Source organism: Seriola aureovittata, chromosome 2, assembly GCF_021018895.1.
Source record: "Seriola aureovittata isolate HTS-2021-v1 ecotype China chromosome 2, ASM2101889v1, whole genome shotgun sequence".
Classification (NCBI taxonomy): Eukaryota; Metazoa; Chordata; class Actinopteri; order Carangiformes; family Carangidae; genus Seriola; species Seriola aureovittata.
The window spans coordinates 13,997,259-14,018,580 of record NC_079365.1 but is presented as its reverse complement, the minus strand read 5'-3'; the positions used below and the strand labels follow the sequence as shown (position 1 = coordinate 14,018,580).

Genomic DNA, 21,322 nt, shown 5'->3' with positions numbered 1-21,322 from the left:
CTAATACAATTTCAGTGTTATTAGTCAAATGTCAGAGTTTTTTGAAATGATAATGAAATTTTGAAGTGATAAGAGCTTGACTGAATTATTTGGATACCAGGTTGATGTATAGAGCAGGGAGATCGACATTCAGCCACACCATCTGTGAAATGTATATATCTTTTCACAAAGTTATTCTTATTATGTTCACAATTAAGGAAAGAGTTTAAAAGAATTAGACTCTAATAGGTCTTTTGGGCTACAGAGGCCTATTCTTGTGTTTCAGTATCACGGTTTTTTTTTCATACATTGTGGATGGTGAGGGTTTGAATATGCATTTTGTTACATTCTCTTGGTCTCAGTTTGGTTAACTTTCAAAAATAAACTTCCAAGTAAATAAATAACAAACTTTTTTTCCTCTTTTTTTTTCTAACCATGCTGGCTACCGTTTGGAGTCCAGGTGCTGCTGGCAGGAGTCACATGGAGAAGAGAGGGAAGTGAGACGAGGTGGAGAGTTGGAGAAGAGGAATGAGTGCAGGCAACAAGGCTGTTCACATTGTAAACCTGCCACAGTCTGACCATGAGGAAGACTGAGAGATGGAGAGCCTTGACCATTGTGGGTTTATCCCTTTGTACTGCATGTGTGTGTGCGTGCATGTGTGTGTATGTTTGTGTGTGCATGTGTGTGTGTGTGTGTGTGTGTGTGTGTGTGTGTGTGTGGGGGGGGAAATGGATGTCAGGTACATGCCATACATATGCAAATATTTATTCGCATTTTCCTATCAGACACTAACCTCTCTCTGTGTGTGTGTGTGTGTGTTGTGTGTGTGTGTGTGTGTGTACAGACTGTGGTCATTTTCACACTCATGGGCGTACACGGACAGTGCTTATCCGGTCACACAAGTATTCCTTTGCATGCAAATAGTTGTGTGTAGTTAATTGCATACTTGCATGCAAATGAGTGTGGACTGTGGTAGCAGCGTTGTCTAATTGTAGATTTTATGTAAATCAGGTTCAACAGAAGTTCAGGAGTCTTCTTGGTTCAGTGACGTTATTCTAGCAAAACACAACCAACCCAGTGCAGAAGTGAAGACTCACAGCTGAAAGGTTTGTTCACCTTCATCACACAAGCACAGTTTAAACATACAGGCTGCGGTGTGTCGTGGTAAGAAATGATTTGAAAGACTGTGAGAACTTTTCTATGATTGACAACTTAGTTTGTGTGTGTGTGCGTGTGTGTGTGTGTGTGTGTGTGTGTGTGTGTGTGTGTGTGTGTGTGTGTGTCTTTGTGTTTGTGTGTTTTTGCATCCAGCACAGTGACGATGCTCCCCTCAGGCCTGTACGGTATGTGTGTCTCCTCTCTGAGGAGGATAAATGGATTTGTAATAGACATGAAACAAGCGTTTCGTCTGAGATATAGAGCCTGTTTTATATCAGTCAGTTTAATATTTGGTCAAGGACAGGGGCAAGAAGTGACTTCAGAGAGCAAGAAAGAGAAAGACAGGAAAATAAATTGCGAAGTGAAATACAGTTACCATTTGAAGAAGCAACATCAGTCGCTTACACAATGAAACAAACTGATTTCTTGTAATGGCCTTATAGGATCGCTTGTGAGTGCTAAAATGATCCTGGGATTTTCAGATCATTTAAAATTTGGGTGATGGATTGCTCTTTAAAATAGCACTCTGGTACTGAGACGTTTAATATGTTAGCTGGAAAGAGTCTCACCGGCAATCTCTTCGATGCAGTCAGCATGCATGTCAAGCAACACGCTGCCGTTGATGATGCAACTGCGGAGCTCAAACAGGCTGTGCAGGGAGAGAGTAGCAACGTAAGGCTTGCTCCACCTCTCACCGCCGTCCTCCACGTCTTCCTCAAACTTCAGCCACCTGAAAGAGATCAGTGCTTGTTAAACTCCTTAAAGTGAAAGTTTGCTATTTGTCAAATTTCTCCCAACTTAAAGACTGCTCTTAAATGTAAGGAAAGTGAGCTGCAGAGGTCTCTTTAGTTGGATGACACCAGTGCAGACAAAGAGGTGAGCACACATCCTCTGCATGAGTGTTACAAAGAATCACTGCTCATGATGAATAATGAATTATATAAAGCACAGAATAAGGCAGTTTAGCCGATTATTTGCCTTTCATTTGAACATTCATTCGCATTATTAGCAGTGCTAACAACAAGAATAAAGCTGGCATTAATTTTGTTTGCAATCTTTTATCTCTAAATTCTCCTCATTCTATGTTTTCTCTGATGTGATTTATCTATCAGCAGCAGACTTTACTTCCTGCTCCAGTTGATTTTCTTTTTGTTTCTATTTCAGACATTTTTTCTAAAGAGGTTATATGGCAGATACGGTGTAAATGGCTAGTCCTACATGACATCAATCACATGATCACTTCACAGTTGCTCTGAAAATGTTACTCCTACACTTCACTGTAAGTAGGAGTGCATCGCATGAGGTTTCCTGTCTCAGCAAAGAACTGTGTTTTAAGATTAAGTCTAACTCAAGGGATCTTGTGGACCAGGGGACTTTAAAAAGAAATGTTTTCCCACACACAAATCAGCTCTACATAATTTGCATTGTGATTAAGAACATTTCCTCCCGGGGAAAGATGTAATGACATAAATGTCAACCAAACAATATCAGGGAAAGGTCTGACATCAGCCTGTGAATCTGAGATTTGGCATTTGATCAGCACTAATGAGATCACATTGTCTTCAATGTGATGTGATCTCAATGTTCATTTCTCTCTTTGGAGCTTTTTTACCTTGAGCAAACCTACCAAAAAATGATCCACTAAGCTTTAAATGTAACTACCACTTTTACACTGTACAGTTTTCATAGGAGCACGGCTGTAGAGTTGCCGGGCTGTCAGAGTATTTATTGCCAGGCTTTGTTGCCAACAGCTCCCAGTGGAGATACTGACCTGGCTGTTTCCTTCCACTCAGCATCCTTGCCATCCTTCACACAGATCTCATCCAGCTCAGTGAACAGCTCGTGGGCCACATGTTCAGCATCCTCCTCTGTGCCCAGAATAAACTGGACCCTCTGTGACGGCGTGTCTGATGAGGTGACAGGATGAGAGGTGAGCTGTGGTTCTCAAAAGGCTTTTACCAAAACACAATGCTCCTTACTTACGTCATTACATGCCTTTTAAATGACTTCTGGGTCCAGATAAAGACATACAGACAAGACCACAAAAAACATACACACTCTCATATACACAAATGTCTCTAACCACATGCGTGCGCACACACACGCACACACATGCTATATGCTGACTAGTTCCTGCTCTTTGGTAGCTAATTAGTGGCCGTGTCAATTTTGGCCTGGAGTGCTTTGTGTGTGCGTGTGTGAAATGCCTACAGTATTGATAGGCTGTGTTTAACAACCACTAACTACTCTGTGTGTTCTACGCTGAGCCATGACCAAAGTTGCTCTCTGACTAATAAATGCTTGTGTGAGATGAGAAAAAAAAGGGAAGCCTAAGAAGAGGTTTTGCGCTTGCGTGTGTGTGTGTGTGTGTGTGTGTGTTACCATGAGTGGAGGTGGTCGTCTCGGTTCCCTCGCTTTGCTGTGTTGCAGTACTCCCTGACCTTTTTTCTTTCTTGCGGTGGCGAGAGCCATGAGCCTTGTGGTGACGGTGGCTCTGCCTGGGCATCCGAACCCCCACAAACAGAGTCCTGTGGCCTGGAAGAGAGGCGAGAGAAGTCATTTAATTTTTATCATGGGGTAATGCTTTTATACACTCTGTCTTTTTTGTCTTTATACACTCTGTCACTCTTTATACACTCTTACTGTCATTTTGTCACATTTTACTGTAATACAATCATTATTGTCTACTTCGTCCATTTATAGCTTAAATGTTTTTCTCTTGCCTTGTATTTGAGTATTTTCAGTGAAACCAAAATTTATATGACAAATACAGTCAGTCAGTCAACATAGCATTAGAAAACACATTAAACCTCATCATGATCATATAAAGGGCAATAAAGGAGAGCTCAGTAACCGCATCTCAAGGGGATACATGATAAAATAAATAGTACTTAATTATATATAAATACTAAAGTAATAAAGAATAAGGCTGCCTGTTGTCTGATGAGATTCTCGTTCTGAACTCTGTATATTTAAATATCGCTATTTAAACAAGGACAAGGTCAGTTTAGACAACATTTTTCTATTTTAGTTTTCTGTGGCCATTTCTAAGCCTTTAGCTGACAAGAGTCCCAACCAAAACATCGTGCCTGTCATGTTTGAATATGTGTTTGGCCTCGTGAGATTGGTAAGTATTTATTTAGCAGATCAACTCTTCAATTTTGGGTTGCATTTTTACCAAATGTGGTTTTGAACTCAGGCTTTTTAGTACATGTCTTGGCAACGTCCAAGAAACATTCACATTTCGTCAGTATTAATTATGGCTGTAGTAATATCTGTATCCTGTGTGGCAGTTTGGCAAGTGACTCCAGTCTGTCCCACATACTTTCTGTTGAACTCATTGGGATCGTTTTTAAACTCAGCATACATCCCTTTCCTGTCATTGGATTGTGGTGTTTGCGTAATTTTGTCCAAACAAAATAAATAGTTATTTCGGCCTTTCTGATGAGATCATTTAAAATCATAATAAACTGAAGCTAAATCTGGCATCTCCCTGCTGTCTAGATGGAAAAACTGAAAAAAAAAAAACCCTCAGAAGAATAAAAGAGAATTGGACAGGGAAGGGAGCTGCTACTGGGGTAAAGCAGAGCTGAATAGGGTGCACTGTGGTTTCTAGGCTCAGATGGTTAAAGTGACTGAAAGTGAAAGTCATTAAACTGAGTGTTAGGTGTTGGCCTGAAACTCCACAGGGAGTATCTGGGAACAACAGTCTGCTTCCTGCCCCACATTAATCTCAACCACTGCCATCTGTAATTATCATCAGTGCATTCAATGTTGAGTGCAACATGCTGTGTTAACAAGAGGCTGAATATTTGTGACACTGACAGCAATGGAGTTTTATTTGGATATCAAAGCAGAGACTTCTACAATTAAAGAATGAGCAGTCAAAAAAATAGAAAATTAAACAAATAGGTTTGGGAAATTATTATAAATAAACTTGATCGAGAGTTGAGGCAGTTTGACGTGTATGTGTGTGTGTGTGTGTGTGTGTGTGTGTGTGTGTGTGTGTGTGTGTGTGCATGGGTGTGTGTTTGTTTCTGCGTGACAAAAATACCTTGGGGTGCAATGAGGATACAAAGCTACTGAGCTCAGTCTGAGTGTTCCATCACTAAACATGGTATTATCCCTGTAGTGATAATGGGCCAAGTGACACACACACACACACACACACACACACACACACACACAAACACACACACCTGTTCCCCAACTATGATGACAGATGACCCCCAACCCTCCCTCCCCCAAGCCTCCTCTGAATAGATGGAGGATCCATTATTAATGTTTTAGCTGTATTCATCTCCACTGGCGAAGGAGACAATATAACATCCCCATGGCGTCAAAGCAATACACACACACACACACACACACACACACACACACACACACACACACACACCTTTGAAATGACTTAATCATGGAAAAAACTTTGCTCCATCACACTGTTTAGTCACATAAAACATTTATGAGACTTGTGAGACCTGCTGAAGGCTGAGTGAGGTCAGGTCACCTGTGGTGGAAGATAATTGGATGCAGTATGTATACGATCTTGAAGTGCAACTTTGAAAAAATAATTCCCATCAGTTAGATGTCAATACTTCGATTCCACTGCATTGGACAGGAAAGCACTGATGAATGCAGTCATATTACAAAAAAAAAACTTTCTACATGTCAAACAGCTGTAAAGTATGATTCATGGTGTTAATGTGCAGAATACATTTTTCTCAAGCTGAAATGCAAACTGCAGCTGTGAAGGTCACTGGTGACAGATTGCTCGGTGAGATGCGAGGCGCACTATTCATTATGAACATGTTGTTGCCAAGCCACTGTTTGGAAAAGAATTTGGTCAATTTTGTCAAAGCTGAAAATCAACGAATACCAGAGCTCTGCGGTGGAAATGCAGAAACAGAGATTTATCTGCTTGCTGGTGCTTTAAGGAAATGAGCCAAATCCCTACAGAGAATGTGGTTAAAGGGTAAATCAACAGCTGCACGATGGTTTGAAAGCATGCCACTCCACTGGTCAATCCTTAATCAGTGATATGCCAGAATTTCCATCAGCTGTAAATGGCAAAACACCTGCAGTGACAACACTGATTTAGATGTGGATAAGTGCAGCATGGCTGAAAGTCTGAGCCCTTAGAAAGCCGAGCAGCAGCTTCAGTGCTGAATTATACTTCGAAGAAACAAATGTGCTCCTCCAGTCGCACCCTTTTGTGTTCTCTGTGTGTTACTGACTAACTGTGCAATAAACAGGGAAACTTAACACTCCTAAACACATCTAAAATATAAAGTGAATTGACTGGGGGAGTGTAAGCAAACAATAAAAAAAAAGCAAGCAAGCAAAGCCTTCTATTTAATCATGGCCTATAATTCAACTAATAATGTAACAAGAAAGCCTTATTCAAAATTGAGAATTAAAATTTTGTCATCAAAAGCAGTTTGAAATGGTGCTAGTTCTGTCAGACTGTATGACGTCCTTGCATATGCTACAAGGAAGAATATATTTATGTCATGGATAAATGACAAACCTCCTACTACAGAAAACTGGCCTAAGATCATTATGGAATGTTTTTCTCTTGAATACTTGACCTGTGTGGTTCAATCAAAGGAACAGTTTATGAGGACACGGACTCCATATCTCAACTTTTCAAATGCTACAGTGGCCTCAACACTTTCAAATATTACTCTTGCGTAATTATGAGCCACACCTGTTGTACCCTGTCTTTTATACCGAATCAGCTGATTTTATTTTCTATTCATTTTATTATGATTATGATCATCATTTTAATAATTTGCGGCTTCTATTCTTACTTAAGGAAAGGGAGGGGCAAAAGTGTTGCTTTAATGTTTTCATTATTATTTATCTATTTGTTTTTTTCTTCACCATAGATTTCTAACTGTCATTTGTATTACTGCCGATTGTGTGGGCCAATGTTGTGCTGAGCTCTTTGTTGTTATTGCTGTTTTGTTGTTGTTAAAAAAATAACAAAACTCAATGAATATTCATTGGGAAAAAAAAGCAGTTGAAATAATCACATACATATTTTACACACAGGTGCTTTAAGTAAAGGGGTTGACTACTTTCTCCAACTGTGGAAGTTACTCACCTTCTAGTTCCTCCTTCTCATAGTGGATGTTCAGTACTGAGCTCGTGCCTCCCTGGTCCACCACCACCTCCTCATCTGGCCTCTAATGGACACACAGACACACAAAAGGCATGTGTAAGTATAATGTCCTTTCGAGTGATTTTCAGTGCAGACAGTAAGTTTCTTTACAATGCCCTCTGTCCCCAGCGGCCATATTGTTCTTAGGGGAAATGTTCAACACCTTGTAGTGGTGTTCAGGACACTTCCAGCCCCTCAAGATCAAAGAAAACCTGAAAGGCTCACTGTGTCCTGTTAAGGACAAACTACTGACACTGTAACAGAGCTGTTAATTGGTCAAACTGGCAAAAGCTTTTCAACAATGAGCTTCAAATTCCAGACAGTCTATTCTCAGACTGTCTGGCACGGACACACAGAGGACAGGCACACACACACACGCGCAGATACAAACACACACACACACACACACACACACACACACACACACACACACACACACACACACACACACACACACACACACACACACACACACACACACACAGCCAGAGGTAAGTAAACAGAGCAGGAATCAGTTGGAGAATTTGCTAGGCTCTACTATCCAGGGGAAATCAAATCAAGTCAAATTAGCAGAGCACCACATCCGTCAGTGGTGCTGCTGTTTGCAGACTGCCGCAGGATGTTACTGGGTGTTACTATCCAGTGACAAGGCTTTCTCAGAAACAGCGCTGTTTGCTCATGTGCAGTGGTGTGTGTTATCCGTCGTCATGTATAAGGCCTCGGATAATGAGGGCAGAGGACTGCAGGAACCTCTACAGTGACTCCAGGGTGACTGCTGCTTCGTTGTCTCTGACTGAAATTCCTCAGCACAAGCGTGTGCAACAGTAAATCTTCACTTTCTGATTTCTGACAGCCTCGCACATGCTTTTGAAACAGTCAGTGTGCAGCACTTCGGCAAAGTGTAAATCATACGATAAAAAATTAAGCTCTGACACAGGTCAGACTACAACACACATCCGGCTGCTGGATGCTACACATGTGAGCATATCAGTCAATTAATCAATCGATCGATCAAACTTTATTTACATAGCACTTTAAACAAGTCAAATGCAATTTAAAGTGCTTTACAAGTGATTGACAAAAGGTAGGATGTTAAACAAGGATTTAGAGGACCCCCCCCCCACACACACACACACACACACTCTCTCACTCACTCACTCCCATCATAAATGGGTAGTTAAGATTAATAAATGCAATGAAAAATGAAAATTAAATTAAATTAGCAATACTACACAAAATAAATTGATTAAAGTAAAACAGAATCAAAACTAGAATACAATAAATAATGATCAACTATAAAATGTTGATAAAACAAAACAGAATATAAAATAAATAACACTGATGATAATAAATAAAATAAGTAAATACTAAAACCATAAATTTATAAAACACTACATGAAAGCAGACTGAATAGCTTACAGTTTATCTTTAAAAATATCAGTGTATTCAGCTCCTCTCAGATCTTCTGGAAGGATGTTCCAGCCGCTTGGAGTGTAACGGCTGAAACCAGCGTCACCAATATGTAAAACCAGCTGAGCTGCTACATATAAAATCAGTAGCTAAAATCTATAAATAAATGCAAATAGTTGAGGGTAGTACAATTCCACAGTGTATGCCAATAGCTACATACACACACACACACACACACACACACACACACATTAATTAAATAAATGCAGCTCCCTAGAAATACATGCCCACTCTGTGTGAACAAATGATCTGTATGTGCTGGATGTGTGAAAGGGTGGTGGATACAGAATTGGCTGTCACATTGAAATATCTACACCCACACTTTAAAAAACGACTAACAGTGCAGAATGTGAACTTGAATCTTTTTGAAAAAAAAAAAATCAATTTGGTAATTAATTATTTGTGATGACTAAATGGACATTTGCAGAACTAGAATCACCCCCTCACAGCTGTATGCCTCCGCCAACCAGCCAAGTTGCAGGAAATACGGTCACAATCTCCCCTTCCTGAGCACTGAATAATGACCAGAAATGTTTTTGCAGAACATTGTGATGTCACAGTGAAGTTGACCTTTGACCATTTCAATATAAATTACTTGTCATCACAACACCATTTTGTCCTATCCAAGATTTGTGTTAAATTGTGAGATAATCAGCACATAAACTTGTGAGTTATGCACAAGTTATGGGGTTTTGTGAGGTCACAGTGACCTTTGACCTTTGACCACCAAATTCTCATCAGCTCATCCTTGAGTCTAAGAGAATGTTTGGTACAGATATAATGAAATTCCCTCTGGCTGTTTCCAATACACAAGAACGTGAGGTCACCATGACCTTGAACTTTGACCTTTGACCACCAAATTCTAATCATTTCATCTTTGAGTCTAAGTGAATGTTTGTGTGGAAGAAACTTCATAAAAGGTGTTACTGAGATATCACACTCACAAGAATGGGATGGACAAACAACCCGAAAACATAACACCAGTACAGAACTGGAGCAAATCAGAGTTAGTGTTCAACAACAGAACTCAAAGCTGAGCTGTGCTAATTTAGTTAGTTAGTTGGTTGGTTAGTTAGTTATTAACTTAGTGCCTAGTAACTTTACATAACCTGCAGCAACAACGCAGACCTTTAATCATGACCATTATATAATCTGACAAGTTCAAGTTTCCTTTTAGTTTAACCATTGTGCATGTGAAGAACATGTGTGTGTCTGTGTGTGTTTCTGTGTTCTTCAGTGTTCATCAAAAGATGTATGTTGGAATGATGAGAGTCCATTCAATATGTTTCCCTTTCAGGGTGAACACTGAGGATCTAGACTCTCCGTCATGCAGTTTTTTACTGTAATAGGTCATTTCAATATCCAGCAAATAGCGAAGGCAGCAGGCTTCTTGGGCTGATGGGCACAAAGGCAAAAATAATTGCAATTTATATTCCTGAGGTGCTACTGGAAAGAGCCGCGAGTTTGTATTTAGTGGAGTGGAAACAAAAATGTCTTGGTCTGTCAGAGCAGCATTTAAGAGCAGGCTCCTCATTTATTCTGGTTCAAAACCTTATGAGAAACATAAAACTATATATCCTGGTAATGAAAATGATTGGGCCTTTTATTCAAACTTTTCAGGACATAAGACTACATTTGCACTAAAGTACCCCGTGCATGTGTTTGACTGTGTGTATTACTGTAAGATGTGTGTATGCAGCAAGAGCGAGGAGTGATTTTTCTTAGTTCTCCTGGGGTTTGGCTGACAAAACACCACACACAGTTTATTGACATAAAAAATCCCACTTTTGCATCATGCTGGCTTCTCCCTGCAGTTATGAAATGTGATAAATGGGGATAGTACTGTGTGTGTGTGTGAGTGTATGTGTGTGTGTGCGTGCATTATCTCTGAAATCCCTAAGCTGTTTCTTATCTTCTGTCTCGTTCATTTAGCCTCTCAGCGCTGTTAAAACCTGAACAGCTAAGCATATTAGCGCACGATTGTGATAAGGAAAGAAAAAACTAATGAACATGCAGTACAGCCAGATAAATGTCTTACCTTATTACCAGCAAAAATTCAAAATCCAACTCTGAAAATCTTTCTGTTATAATTTCACGGCAGTCCTTCTTATATCAGCGAAGACGGCCATTTATGATTCACACAGTGGTTGGAGACAAATTTGGGATCCAAGACATCCAGTTAATTCACAGGTGTGGGTGGCCTGGCACTGCCTCTCTGCGTCCTTTCACACTCTCTCCACCATATCAGTGCTGTGGGATTTCTTTCTGTTTCCACGGTTGAGCACTTCTTTATCCCAAGACAATTCTGTCCTTTTACAGAAGAAGGCCACTTAATTAGGAAGTCATGCTTGGGCCAAACAAAGGCTGTGACTCATGGTTTTATAATTGTGTTTATACAGGGATAAAGTGACAGTGACAATGTGTTTTTACATGTAAAATTCTCGTGTCCTTGTCAAAGTGCAACTAAAGCAGCACTTAGTCGAGTGGAGATACTCACTGACTAATAACTGGTATAGCAACATGGTGCTTGTACCGAGCACTGCGCTGCTTCTAGAAGTGAAAATATTAATAATACTGTATAATATACATAACATAACTTCATATTTGTAAACTAAGATGAACAACCATGCAGCCAGGCTTCATGGGTAAGTCTGGTGATGATCTAGATTTTCTTTATTGTCAACTAATATCATGAAAAGACAAAAACCAAACCCGAACCTACAGCTGACCAACGATGACTTGATCTTACTAACAAGCGCTGTCTCTATTAAAAACACATAAGTTAGTCAAGCTGGTGCAGTGGGTGAATGGAGTGATGTAGCAAAAAAAGAAGCTTAACTTATAATTATTAATAGTTTATAAGCTTAACCATAGATGTCCAAAGGCGATATCTCTTTGAGTTCTCATTAACAATCCATTAATTCTACATGCGGCAGAATCACTATACTGAGTGTCTTTTTTTTTCACACATTCTCTTATTAGACCACTTTCTTAGAGAGCTGAGGCTGTATGTTCTATCATTATCAGCTCCACATAGTCCTTTAACCAATTATCCAAACAAATACTACAGTTATGTTTTCTCACTTTCCTTCAGCTGAAAGAAAAGCTACAGCAATCACATGTTGTGTTTACTTTTAATTCCATCCACCATGCTCCCTAACAGACACACACCTGGACATAGTGGGATCTTTACACTTAATATAGAAAATAACATGTCTTCAATACCACATCAACATGTTCTTACTTTTGGGCACAGAAGATGTGTGAGTGAGCCTCCCTCCCCACAACCGTGCCAACAATAGTCTTATGACTCAATCCCTTTGGATTGCACACACACACACACACACACACACACACACACACACACACACACACACACACACACAAACACACACACACACACACACACACACACACACACACACACACACACACACACACACACAGTTTTATCAGTCAGTGCAGCTGTGGTTGGTGAATTAGGGCTTCTAGTGTGTGGGTTTGGGCTCAGGCTGGAGGCAGTCAGCTCCATTAGAACTGCTGCAGCTTTACAAAACATATAGACACACAACAAGACAGAGGGGATGAGAGAGGGAGAGAGGGAGAGAGAGACTCTAAAAGCTCTTTGTCCCAGAAACGACAGTAGACCATCAGATCATCAATTAGTTTGCATCCATTTGTGTGCATGCGCACACACACACACACACACACACATACATACACACACACACACACACACACACACACACACACACACACACACAGAAAAGCAGGGAGATCATTTTCCCGAGATTCATTGAGCAACTATAACCACAGAGTGGGCGAAATTGTGTTTCAGAGAATGGCATAACAGAAAAAAAAAAATCTTCTTTCAGGTCGTCTTTAGTGGGCGAGATCAGATTACAATGCTGTTCATCCAAGCCACGATTATGTTCCTTCTCCTGAGTCCCTGCTCTTCATAACACAATATGACTCACAGCCCGTAGTCACCCTGGTCACAGTTCGCTAACAGCGCCTTCTTAATGGCAACTTCATGCAGGTATGTGTTTTTCCAACAGGTTAATGGTTCCCTGTCATTCACAACTCACGTCTCTTGTGTCACATTAAGTGCTTCAGCTAATAAAAAAGCTCCCACGGCACTTAAAGTTTTGTTTGCTCTCTCTCTGTGGGTGAGCACATCTGTGACCCTCAAAGCATGCACATGTGCGTGATTTTCCACTGACAGGGTGGATAATTTGTGCTTTCCTGCCTGACAATATCTCCTGGCAACCATCACTTGTTCTTCGCTCTTGTCCTCTAGCTTTGAATCGGTCACAGCGCACAGGAGGGTTTATGACTCAAAAATAATTTTCCACACAGATTACTGCTGCAGTAGTAGAAGCAGTCGACAGCTAGCACCAAAATGGCTGCCTGTCCTTGAGTTTCTGTCCTTTTACTATGGCATATCAGTGGTAACCACCCATGGGAAACCACACACTGAAGCTGTCCTGTGGCTGGATATGAAAGAAGCGCATGATGGTGCCAAATCAAAAGACTTGAGGGGGCCGACTTATAAATTTAAAAATTAACACTTTTTGCTTCAGTAGCACATAACAAATATCTACAGCCCAACAGATTCAGTTTGGCCCTCCAGATTATTCCAGCATGACTCGCTGTGTGTCTAATGACACATTCTCATTTTATTTAGTTATTGACAATAACGTCGTCTTCCATAAACTAATCCTTCTACTCAGTGCATTTGTGTATTTTTTGAGCCCCTTTCACAGATTCACATGATGAAAGACTTTAGGCACCCTTGTCTCACATCTCAAAATGTAAGACAAAAATAGAGAGATGCTATCACTCGCCTACGTTTGATAACTAAACAAATACACGATGCGTTCGCTGGCAGGGCAGATTGTCCCAGAAAGATGTTAGATTCCCAGGGCAGAACTGAATAGTACAGTCGCACACAGTGTCCTACTTATGATGCTGATAAACCTCCCTTTGATGCAGAAAATGAAGGAAAAGAAATAATCATACATCAGAATGTTGCTTTATGACTTCAAAACTTTTTTCCCCAGCATTTAAAGCTTAATTTCCCTCCCTTCCTGTGCTGAGTTCATGGCTTTGATGCCCAGGAAATGCAAGACTCGTCCTCAAAATTTCTTGAAGATAAAACTAGTTTTTCTTGGCAACAACCTAAAGCAAAATCAGAAGATATTATATCAAAGTGCGTTACAGTGAAAAAATTTGAACTGGTTGTCGTCATGAACTAATAGAGCAGCAATGATTTGCATCCCAGTCACCCGACTGAGCGGGGGCAATCAATGTGCTGTGCCAGAATGCCCTAAACCTCCATCAGGACTGTGGTTGGAGCCGGCCCCAGAGGACTGAGGCCTGGTGGTTACTGTGAAGAGGCTTGAAATCCAGAGGGACAGCTGACCAGACGCATCACAGACGTTGACCACTCTGGCAGAAATGATACTTGTGTGAGCACATTGTTGTTATGAGAGCAAATTTATCAGGGGGGGATTTTATCTCTGATAATGCAATAACTACATCGCCAAATGAGATTAACAGCTATGTAAAACAATCAATGGTAGATTCATAAAAGTGCAGCCATGAATCAGCAGCGCGGCGTGGGCTTTCCAGTCTTTGGATATATATCTGACACTACTGAATCCATCTAACAAAACACCTGTTGAACATTTCTCTTGAGATAGCTTCTACTACTCTTCTTGATGGTGTTTGCCTGCAGTCTCCTGTTTTACCTGCCCACACCACCATCCCCACCTCTCCTCCTCTGTATATGAAGACCCCTCTCTCTTCCCCTCCCCTCCCCTCAGAGAAGCACCCTGAAATGACAGCAGGGACACAGATCCTGACTCAGACAACTGGGCCTGTCACTTACAGACTGGGCTTTGTGTCTGAGAGCCAGCGTTGGCACTCGCTGCCACAGCCGCAGGCTAATGCTGCCCCTTCATAGCGTTGCACCATCGCAAATCTGCCACAGAAACACATGTGACAGCGCTTCACTCAGGGGAGGGGTGGATGTGAATGTTTGAAAAGGAAGAGGTAATGGAGAAAGAGTGAGACAGGAAAGGAGAGATCTGGAGGACATAGGATGAGAGGGGTGGCTGTTTTGACTGCCTCAGCCCACGGATAGCATGAGTCATACACACCTTATTCAATATCACAGATACAATCCTGCCTCCCCACAGCCCTCGCTCTCTAATTGTTTTCTTTCTAGAAAGATTCATGGTTGGTTTTGTGGGTAAAACATTGTAATATACAGTGTAATTAAAATTCTGAGACAATAAGCATTTAGAGAGGATTGTGAATCTAAAACAAACACTAAAGATGCTACACTCCTAAATGTGTGTGCTTAGATGATTCCCAGTCATTGTGTCAATGGATCTGCTGTTGCTTGAGGACTTTTTTCCACTCATTCATTCTACTGACTGTAAAGTGGCGGCTCTGTGCATGCTGCAGTACTGTAACAGTTTTCAAGCATGGGAGTGATGTATTGTGCATTTTAAAATATTAAATTGAGAGTTTTGAGACACTTTTCACAGGCAAAGAACTCAGAATTATTAAATTTCACTTCCATGGCTGATTTGTGCAAGACTACAGTGTTTCTCTTTAAAATACACATGGACTTGTCTGATAGGTTAACACTGGATTGTGCTCTCTAAATGGACTCTGTGGCACCGAACTGATTAAAGTGAAAGCTTGGGAGGGATGCCAAATAGCTGCTGTAAAAGGACTGAAAAGGGGAACTGTGACAATCTTGTATTGGGAGGACTAAAAGCTGAGACAAATTTATGATGCATAGTGCCATAAATTATTACTAAGCTGGAACTAGACTCACAGTCTTACAGTATCAGGGAAAATACTAACACCATCAAAAGCTGTCATGTCTCAGATGTACAACAATATATATATTTTCTGAACTTACTGATCACATTCTTGAAAAAACATAATGATCCTCACATAGTTACGTTTGTGCCAACTGAATATATGTAGTTTTTCACACTGGTTTAGTTTGGCTCAGTTACAGGACAGTCAGTGTATGTATGTCAGTGCACTGTAGTGTGGCATGTGAGTCTGTGCTTGCATTTGTTGGGCTTATTGATTTCTAAGCATCTGTAAGCTCATAAATATGAAGAGAATCTGTGGTATAAGTGAGGAATGAGGTCTTGTATCTATACAGTACTTCTCTGAGGTCCAAGTATCAATCCAAAGTGTTATATTGACTGTCACCTTGGCAGTTTAAGAGGAGCAGTATAGCACTAGATGTATTTAACCATAAACATTATTTCTCTTGGGTTTTGTTTTTGGCTGGACTGCAACAGCAGGGCCAGCCCTGTAATCGTGAATGTCCATGACTGACTGACTGACTGACTGACTGACTGACTGACTGACTGAGTGATCATATTTCCACCATCGGTCAGCTGAATGTCATTTGACTGAGTTGTAGTTTGCCTACTGGCTATTGCGCTTTGAAAATGATTCGATGTAAACAGTTTCTATTAGCCGGACGTTTACAGCCTGCAGTGTTGCCAATTTAGCACATCTGTCACTAGATTTAGAGACTTTATTTCAAACCTAGTATATTGCTGGACAATGTATGGCTGTAAACTGTGGGCTTACAGATACACCTCTTGTTACGGGCGGTCACCTTGACACCCTGGTTTCCCAGCTGCTCGGAAGCTGCAGGTAAGTAGAGTAGCGCTTCCAAATCACTGAGCCTTGCCTCCATCATCGCAAATAAACTACTTTCATTACATGTACCATTATTACTAGGGGGCAGGGGAATAAGTAAACATAAGACACACCGAGCAGAGAGAGCAGAAGAGTGGGAGGGAGAGAGAGAACTCATCTGTAACTGCTGAAGAAACTAGGAGATCTGAAAACAACAGAAACACCAGCAACCGGAAATGAGACAACATGCTTACTGCAGCACAGCATTAAAAGTCCTGTTAATAAATAAAAGGTTTTTCTGTCCACAGAAATGCTACAGCTATTAATTTGAAACTTTGCAGTAAGTGTTGCAGTAAGTTTAATATGGCAAATGGGAGCAACTGAAAACCACACTTCATACTAAAATACCTGGATGAATCAATAATACATATCAGACGCAGGGAATTAGAAATAAAGACCAGCATCTAATACAAGCCTGCCTCAAATAAAGGCACATTACCTTCTGCAGTTGAGGTAAATAAAGGCCCCTGTCACTTTTTGAGGAAATACAGTAGTATTAAAACTATTGTTGATGCCAGAAGGGGGGCGTGCACTGTGTGAGAGAAAAAATGAGATAGATATTCTGTCACTTCTTACTTTCTTTCTGAGTGATCATTTTAAAAGTAAATATAGCCAAAAACAGAGCACAGTTTTTGTCTTTAACCTTTGTGTTTGGTGATTTTGTCAAACAATGTCACAGTTATAAAATCAGGATTTTAGCAGTGCATCGCAGCAGCTTGGAAATGGATTTACGTTTCAGTTATTATTTCAAAGTTGTTTTGTTGTCTTACAACAGAAACAGAAAAATATGTAAATGAGAACAACTTCATTGAGAATTTGGCTGTATTAATATTCTGTATGTGTGAGCACAGAGAGTAGGAGAGAAGCATAAAGCACAAAGGGAAGGGCTGAAACGAGCTGACACTAAGCAGATTGCAAACAGGACGCTGTGAAGTCAGTTGTTTACAGCGGTTCCATGACAGCTTTCATCTACATTGTCAATCACATTGACTATACGCAGCCCAATCACATACTAGGTTTTGACCAAGCCCTGTTCATAATTAGATTTGCTACTCTTTGACTGCACACTGTTCTCATCACTTACCTTTTAATTTACTTGTAAAAGATTGCTAATGTGTTTCCTTTCATCTCTACACTATATTCACACACCTTCACTTTGAAATGCTCATGTAACCCCAATTTGTGTACTTCTGGCCATTAAGCAGCTCTAGGTCTTAACTCAGGGGCATCCAGAGGTGAAAACTAATTACAATAGCCTATCTACTTAACAACTGAAGTTCAGTTTAAGGTATAAGTACTCCATGAATAAGCCTTTTGGAAATGGAAAATTGAAATATTGTACTTTTACCACTACATTTACAGTATTGTATGATAAAGATAAATACAGACAAATGTGAGTGTATGCTTATCAGTATATTATGAGGTAGAGCTGAAACAACCAACAGAAGAGTAATCAGCAAATATGTTGATTATCATTTACCATTTATAACAAAAATGTGAAAAACACTCTGTTTCCAGCTCCTTAGTTGTGAGGATTTGTGTTTTTTCTTCATTCTTTGGGTTTTGGACGTGGCAATTTGAAGACATTACCTTTAGCTTTAGGAATTTGTATTTGAATTTCTGACACTTTAAAGATTGAACACAATATAAATATGTCTAAAATAAAAATAGAAATTGCTTATTTAAGCTTAGGAACACTTGGCTCACTAACGGCATTAATGCTGCAAAGTGCAACATACAAAACAACACATCAATAATTTAGCACAGTGGATAGGCATCCTTGTGCATGAGTACTGCTGCTACATTACACTGCCAATATTTCCCAAACTTTTAAAGTAAAATATTGAATGTAGAACCTTTTCTTCTGGGCTAATTGTGTATTTTTATATTTTCATATTGTTGTTTATGCTCAATCAAAGGATCTGAAAACCTCTCCCACTGCTTGGGACACTTCAACAGTGCCTTAGCAAACATTTCAACAGATTTCAGGTGGGGAGAAAGGAAACGATACCGGTGCATGCTGATTGACCAGACTGCCACAGATATGGAGGAGAGACAAACTTACAGGTTGTCTTTAGTGACAGTAAGCTGGTAATGTTTGAAGAGTGATGCTCCTTGGCAATTTTCCCTCCCTGTCTGAAAGCTGTCTAATCATATCAGAGACTTTCCAGCTCCACCTCTGGCACTTCTCCATCTGTCTCCTGCCCTCAGACAGGATGTTATTATAACTCACCATGATGACATAGCCATGTTAGGGTAGGCTAAATTAAGTCCTTTAAGCTATGATACTGCATGCCTTGGTAGTGCATACCAGCTTGAATAAACATCCCTGAGCGTGTTTCAATGGTCCATTTGTCCTTACTGGTTCCTTGGTTACCCCTGCCTCATCAGCTAACCGAGGGTTTTATAATGGATCACACATCAACAGGACATAAGGATCAAAACCGTTTCCTCCGTCACACTGTCCTCCCCCCTGCAGCTAGGATTGGCTAATAAAGAACATGTATGGACACCCAGCGCTGTATGGTGCACAGTGTAAGGATGGCGTCAAGGTCATTTGAGGGTAACTGGGAAAATAACACGCGAGAGTGAGCTGAAAATCCAACACACCGTCCCATTCTTGTCGTTCCACACACACACACACACACACGCGCGCGCGCGCGCGACTTCAGGAGGAGCCGTTGACATTTTAATCAGCGCTGTGTTTTAAAATGTGTCTGAATCTGATCATTAATAATCTGCGGCACTCCTACAATAATCCATGTGTGATCAGTCTAAAAAGAAGTAAGATCTGTCAGTGCATTGCGATGTGATCCGTTCCCAGGAATCACTGCACGTGTTTGCACCTCAGAATAACAATATCAACAACATCCTCCGCACACGTAGCATACAGCAGCATCCTGCAGGGATGCAGGGATAACGTTTACTGAGTCTTCTTAGACGTAAAATATGCGAGAAAAAAAAAGAAAACCCTGATAATTTTAAAACACTGCAGCAGGTGATCGTTGCTGTCATCAAATAGTTCCTTAAACATGCCACAGTCCATTATTCCAGCAGCAAATTGTGAGTTAGAGCAGAGAATTTCTAACAGTTGTTGGAGCTTGTGTTCAGCCTGCTCTGTGCCGCTCCACCTTGTCAAAGCAACGCGCCATGTATTAAAGGACACTTTACCTGGTAGCTCAGTATGCTCTCGGAGTCGTTGACGGGCATGCTCGTGGCCTTTGGGTGCACCTGCTCAGTCTTCACGGAGTGTAAAGGTGAGACTTTTCGGTCTGACCAGCCTCGCTGCGCTGTCTGAGGACGTGTTTTGTTTTTTTGAAGGAGCAGTCACGAGCTGGCGACAGCAGCTACTTCTGTTTCTGCAGACATGTTGAGGGGAAACATCTCTTCCAGATGAGGAAAACGGTGAAAAGCATAATTTTGCCCCCCTATGTTATGATGATTTCCCGGCCGCGCTTCCAGCTCCCCTCCCTCCCTCCCTCCCTGTCCTGGCTGTGGGAGCAGGATGCAGAGAGCATCACTGCAGCGTCAGCCAATCAGAGCGCAGAGGCACACAACGGGCTGCGACGCACTGCTGCTTTCCAACACAATAAAGCCAAAACCGTCATAAGCTTATAGAGCTATGTTTTACTTCACTCCATACAGTGTTCAGTTTGGTAGCTTGTGACGTTCAGCTGCTGGACTGAGACCACTGTGCACACCAAAGGCTTCAGTTCCCTCGTTCTTTTACATTTACTGGCACACAGCACAGTTACACTCTGCATCATCCAGCTATTAAAATCAATAAAACAATTAAATACAAGCAGACAAACTGTTTATTCATAATTAGGCTGATTTAGGATACTTACTTATTTTTAAAGAGTCAACTGGTAGAAAAAATATTTAGGTAAGCAATATTGGGGATCAGTGGACTATATAGTTAAACTAGTTGTCTTAACTACATGTTGCAGTAGTTTGCCGGTAGTTCAGCTACATTCATATGAGCATATGTAGTTAAATTACTTTTTTTTGTGTACCTAACTACTGAAACTAAGGGTGCTGCTCAGTGGTCACATCAACGTTATCATGGATAAGCCTCCCGAATCTCAGCCTGAGGAAGAATCACCATGGCCATAAGCAGTTATTGTTTACAAAAGCAAAGCTGATGTTCCTTTTTACTTTCCCATGAATAAAGGGGTATTTTATTATTTTGTTTATGTTATTACCTGTGAACAAGTAGGATTTTTTCTGCAATAAACTCAATTGAGCAGCAGTTTTTGCTGGCTCTGACTTTTTCGTATTATATTTTCTTATAGTTTTGTGTCACAAGTAGCTTTAATTAACCAAACTAGATTTCTCCCTATGCTAACCTTGCTGTAGTTCAACTTCATCCAATGTGAAGTAATTAGAAGCTTGCAAAGTTATGCTTTTAAAGTAGCTTCCCCATCACTGTAGGCTAAATCCTTTACATGAGTAAAGGACAGTAGCAATTCAAAAATACTCCATTATAAGTTACAGTCCTCATCCATAAAAACTTGAACCTGAATAAAAGTAGAAGCAGCAAAATATGTGTAAAGTATCAAGCATAAAAATTTTAATTGTGCAGAATGTCCCTTTCTTCGGTTTACATTATTATATCATTATCATTGATGCATTAGCATGTAGATGACTAGCACAAATTTTAACTACTTTATATAGTCTATTATAATAAGCTATAATAATGTATTCTGTTTTATTATAAATGTAGTAACTGCTAACTACAGCTATTAAATACACGCACCAGAGAGAAAGTAGGCCTACAATATGTTCCTTTGAAATTCAGT

General features: G+C 40.5%; 1 protein-coding gene across 1 annotated transcript in view; it reads right to left on the bottom strand.

Annotated features, from left to right (window-relative positions):
- slc4a8 (solute carrier family 4 member 8) overlaps positions 1–19,977 on the bottom strand; it is a 33,913-nt gene extending 13,936 nt beyond the window's left edge. Inside the window, exons 1-5 of the mRNA XM_056399422.1 lie at positions 19,692–19,977; positions 7,248–7,329; positions 3,521–3,673; positions 2,910–3,045; positions 1,708–1,868 (exon numbers count right to left, since the gene is read on the bottom strand). Of these exons, the coding sequence (XP_056255397.1) occupies positions 1,708–1,868; positions 2,910–3,045; positions 3,521–3,673; positions 7,248–7,329; positions 19,692–19,730 (571 nt within the window). The 5' untranslated portion in view covers positions 19,731–19,977. The remainder of the gene's footprint in view (positions 1–1,707; positions 1,869–2,909; positions 3,046–3,520; positions 3,674–7,247; positions 7,330–19,691) is intronic.
- Positions 19,978–21,322: the final 1,345 nt, after the last annotated feature.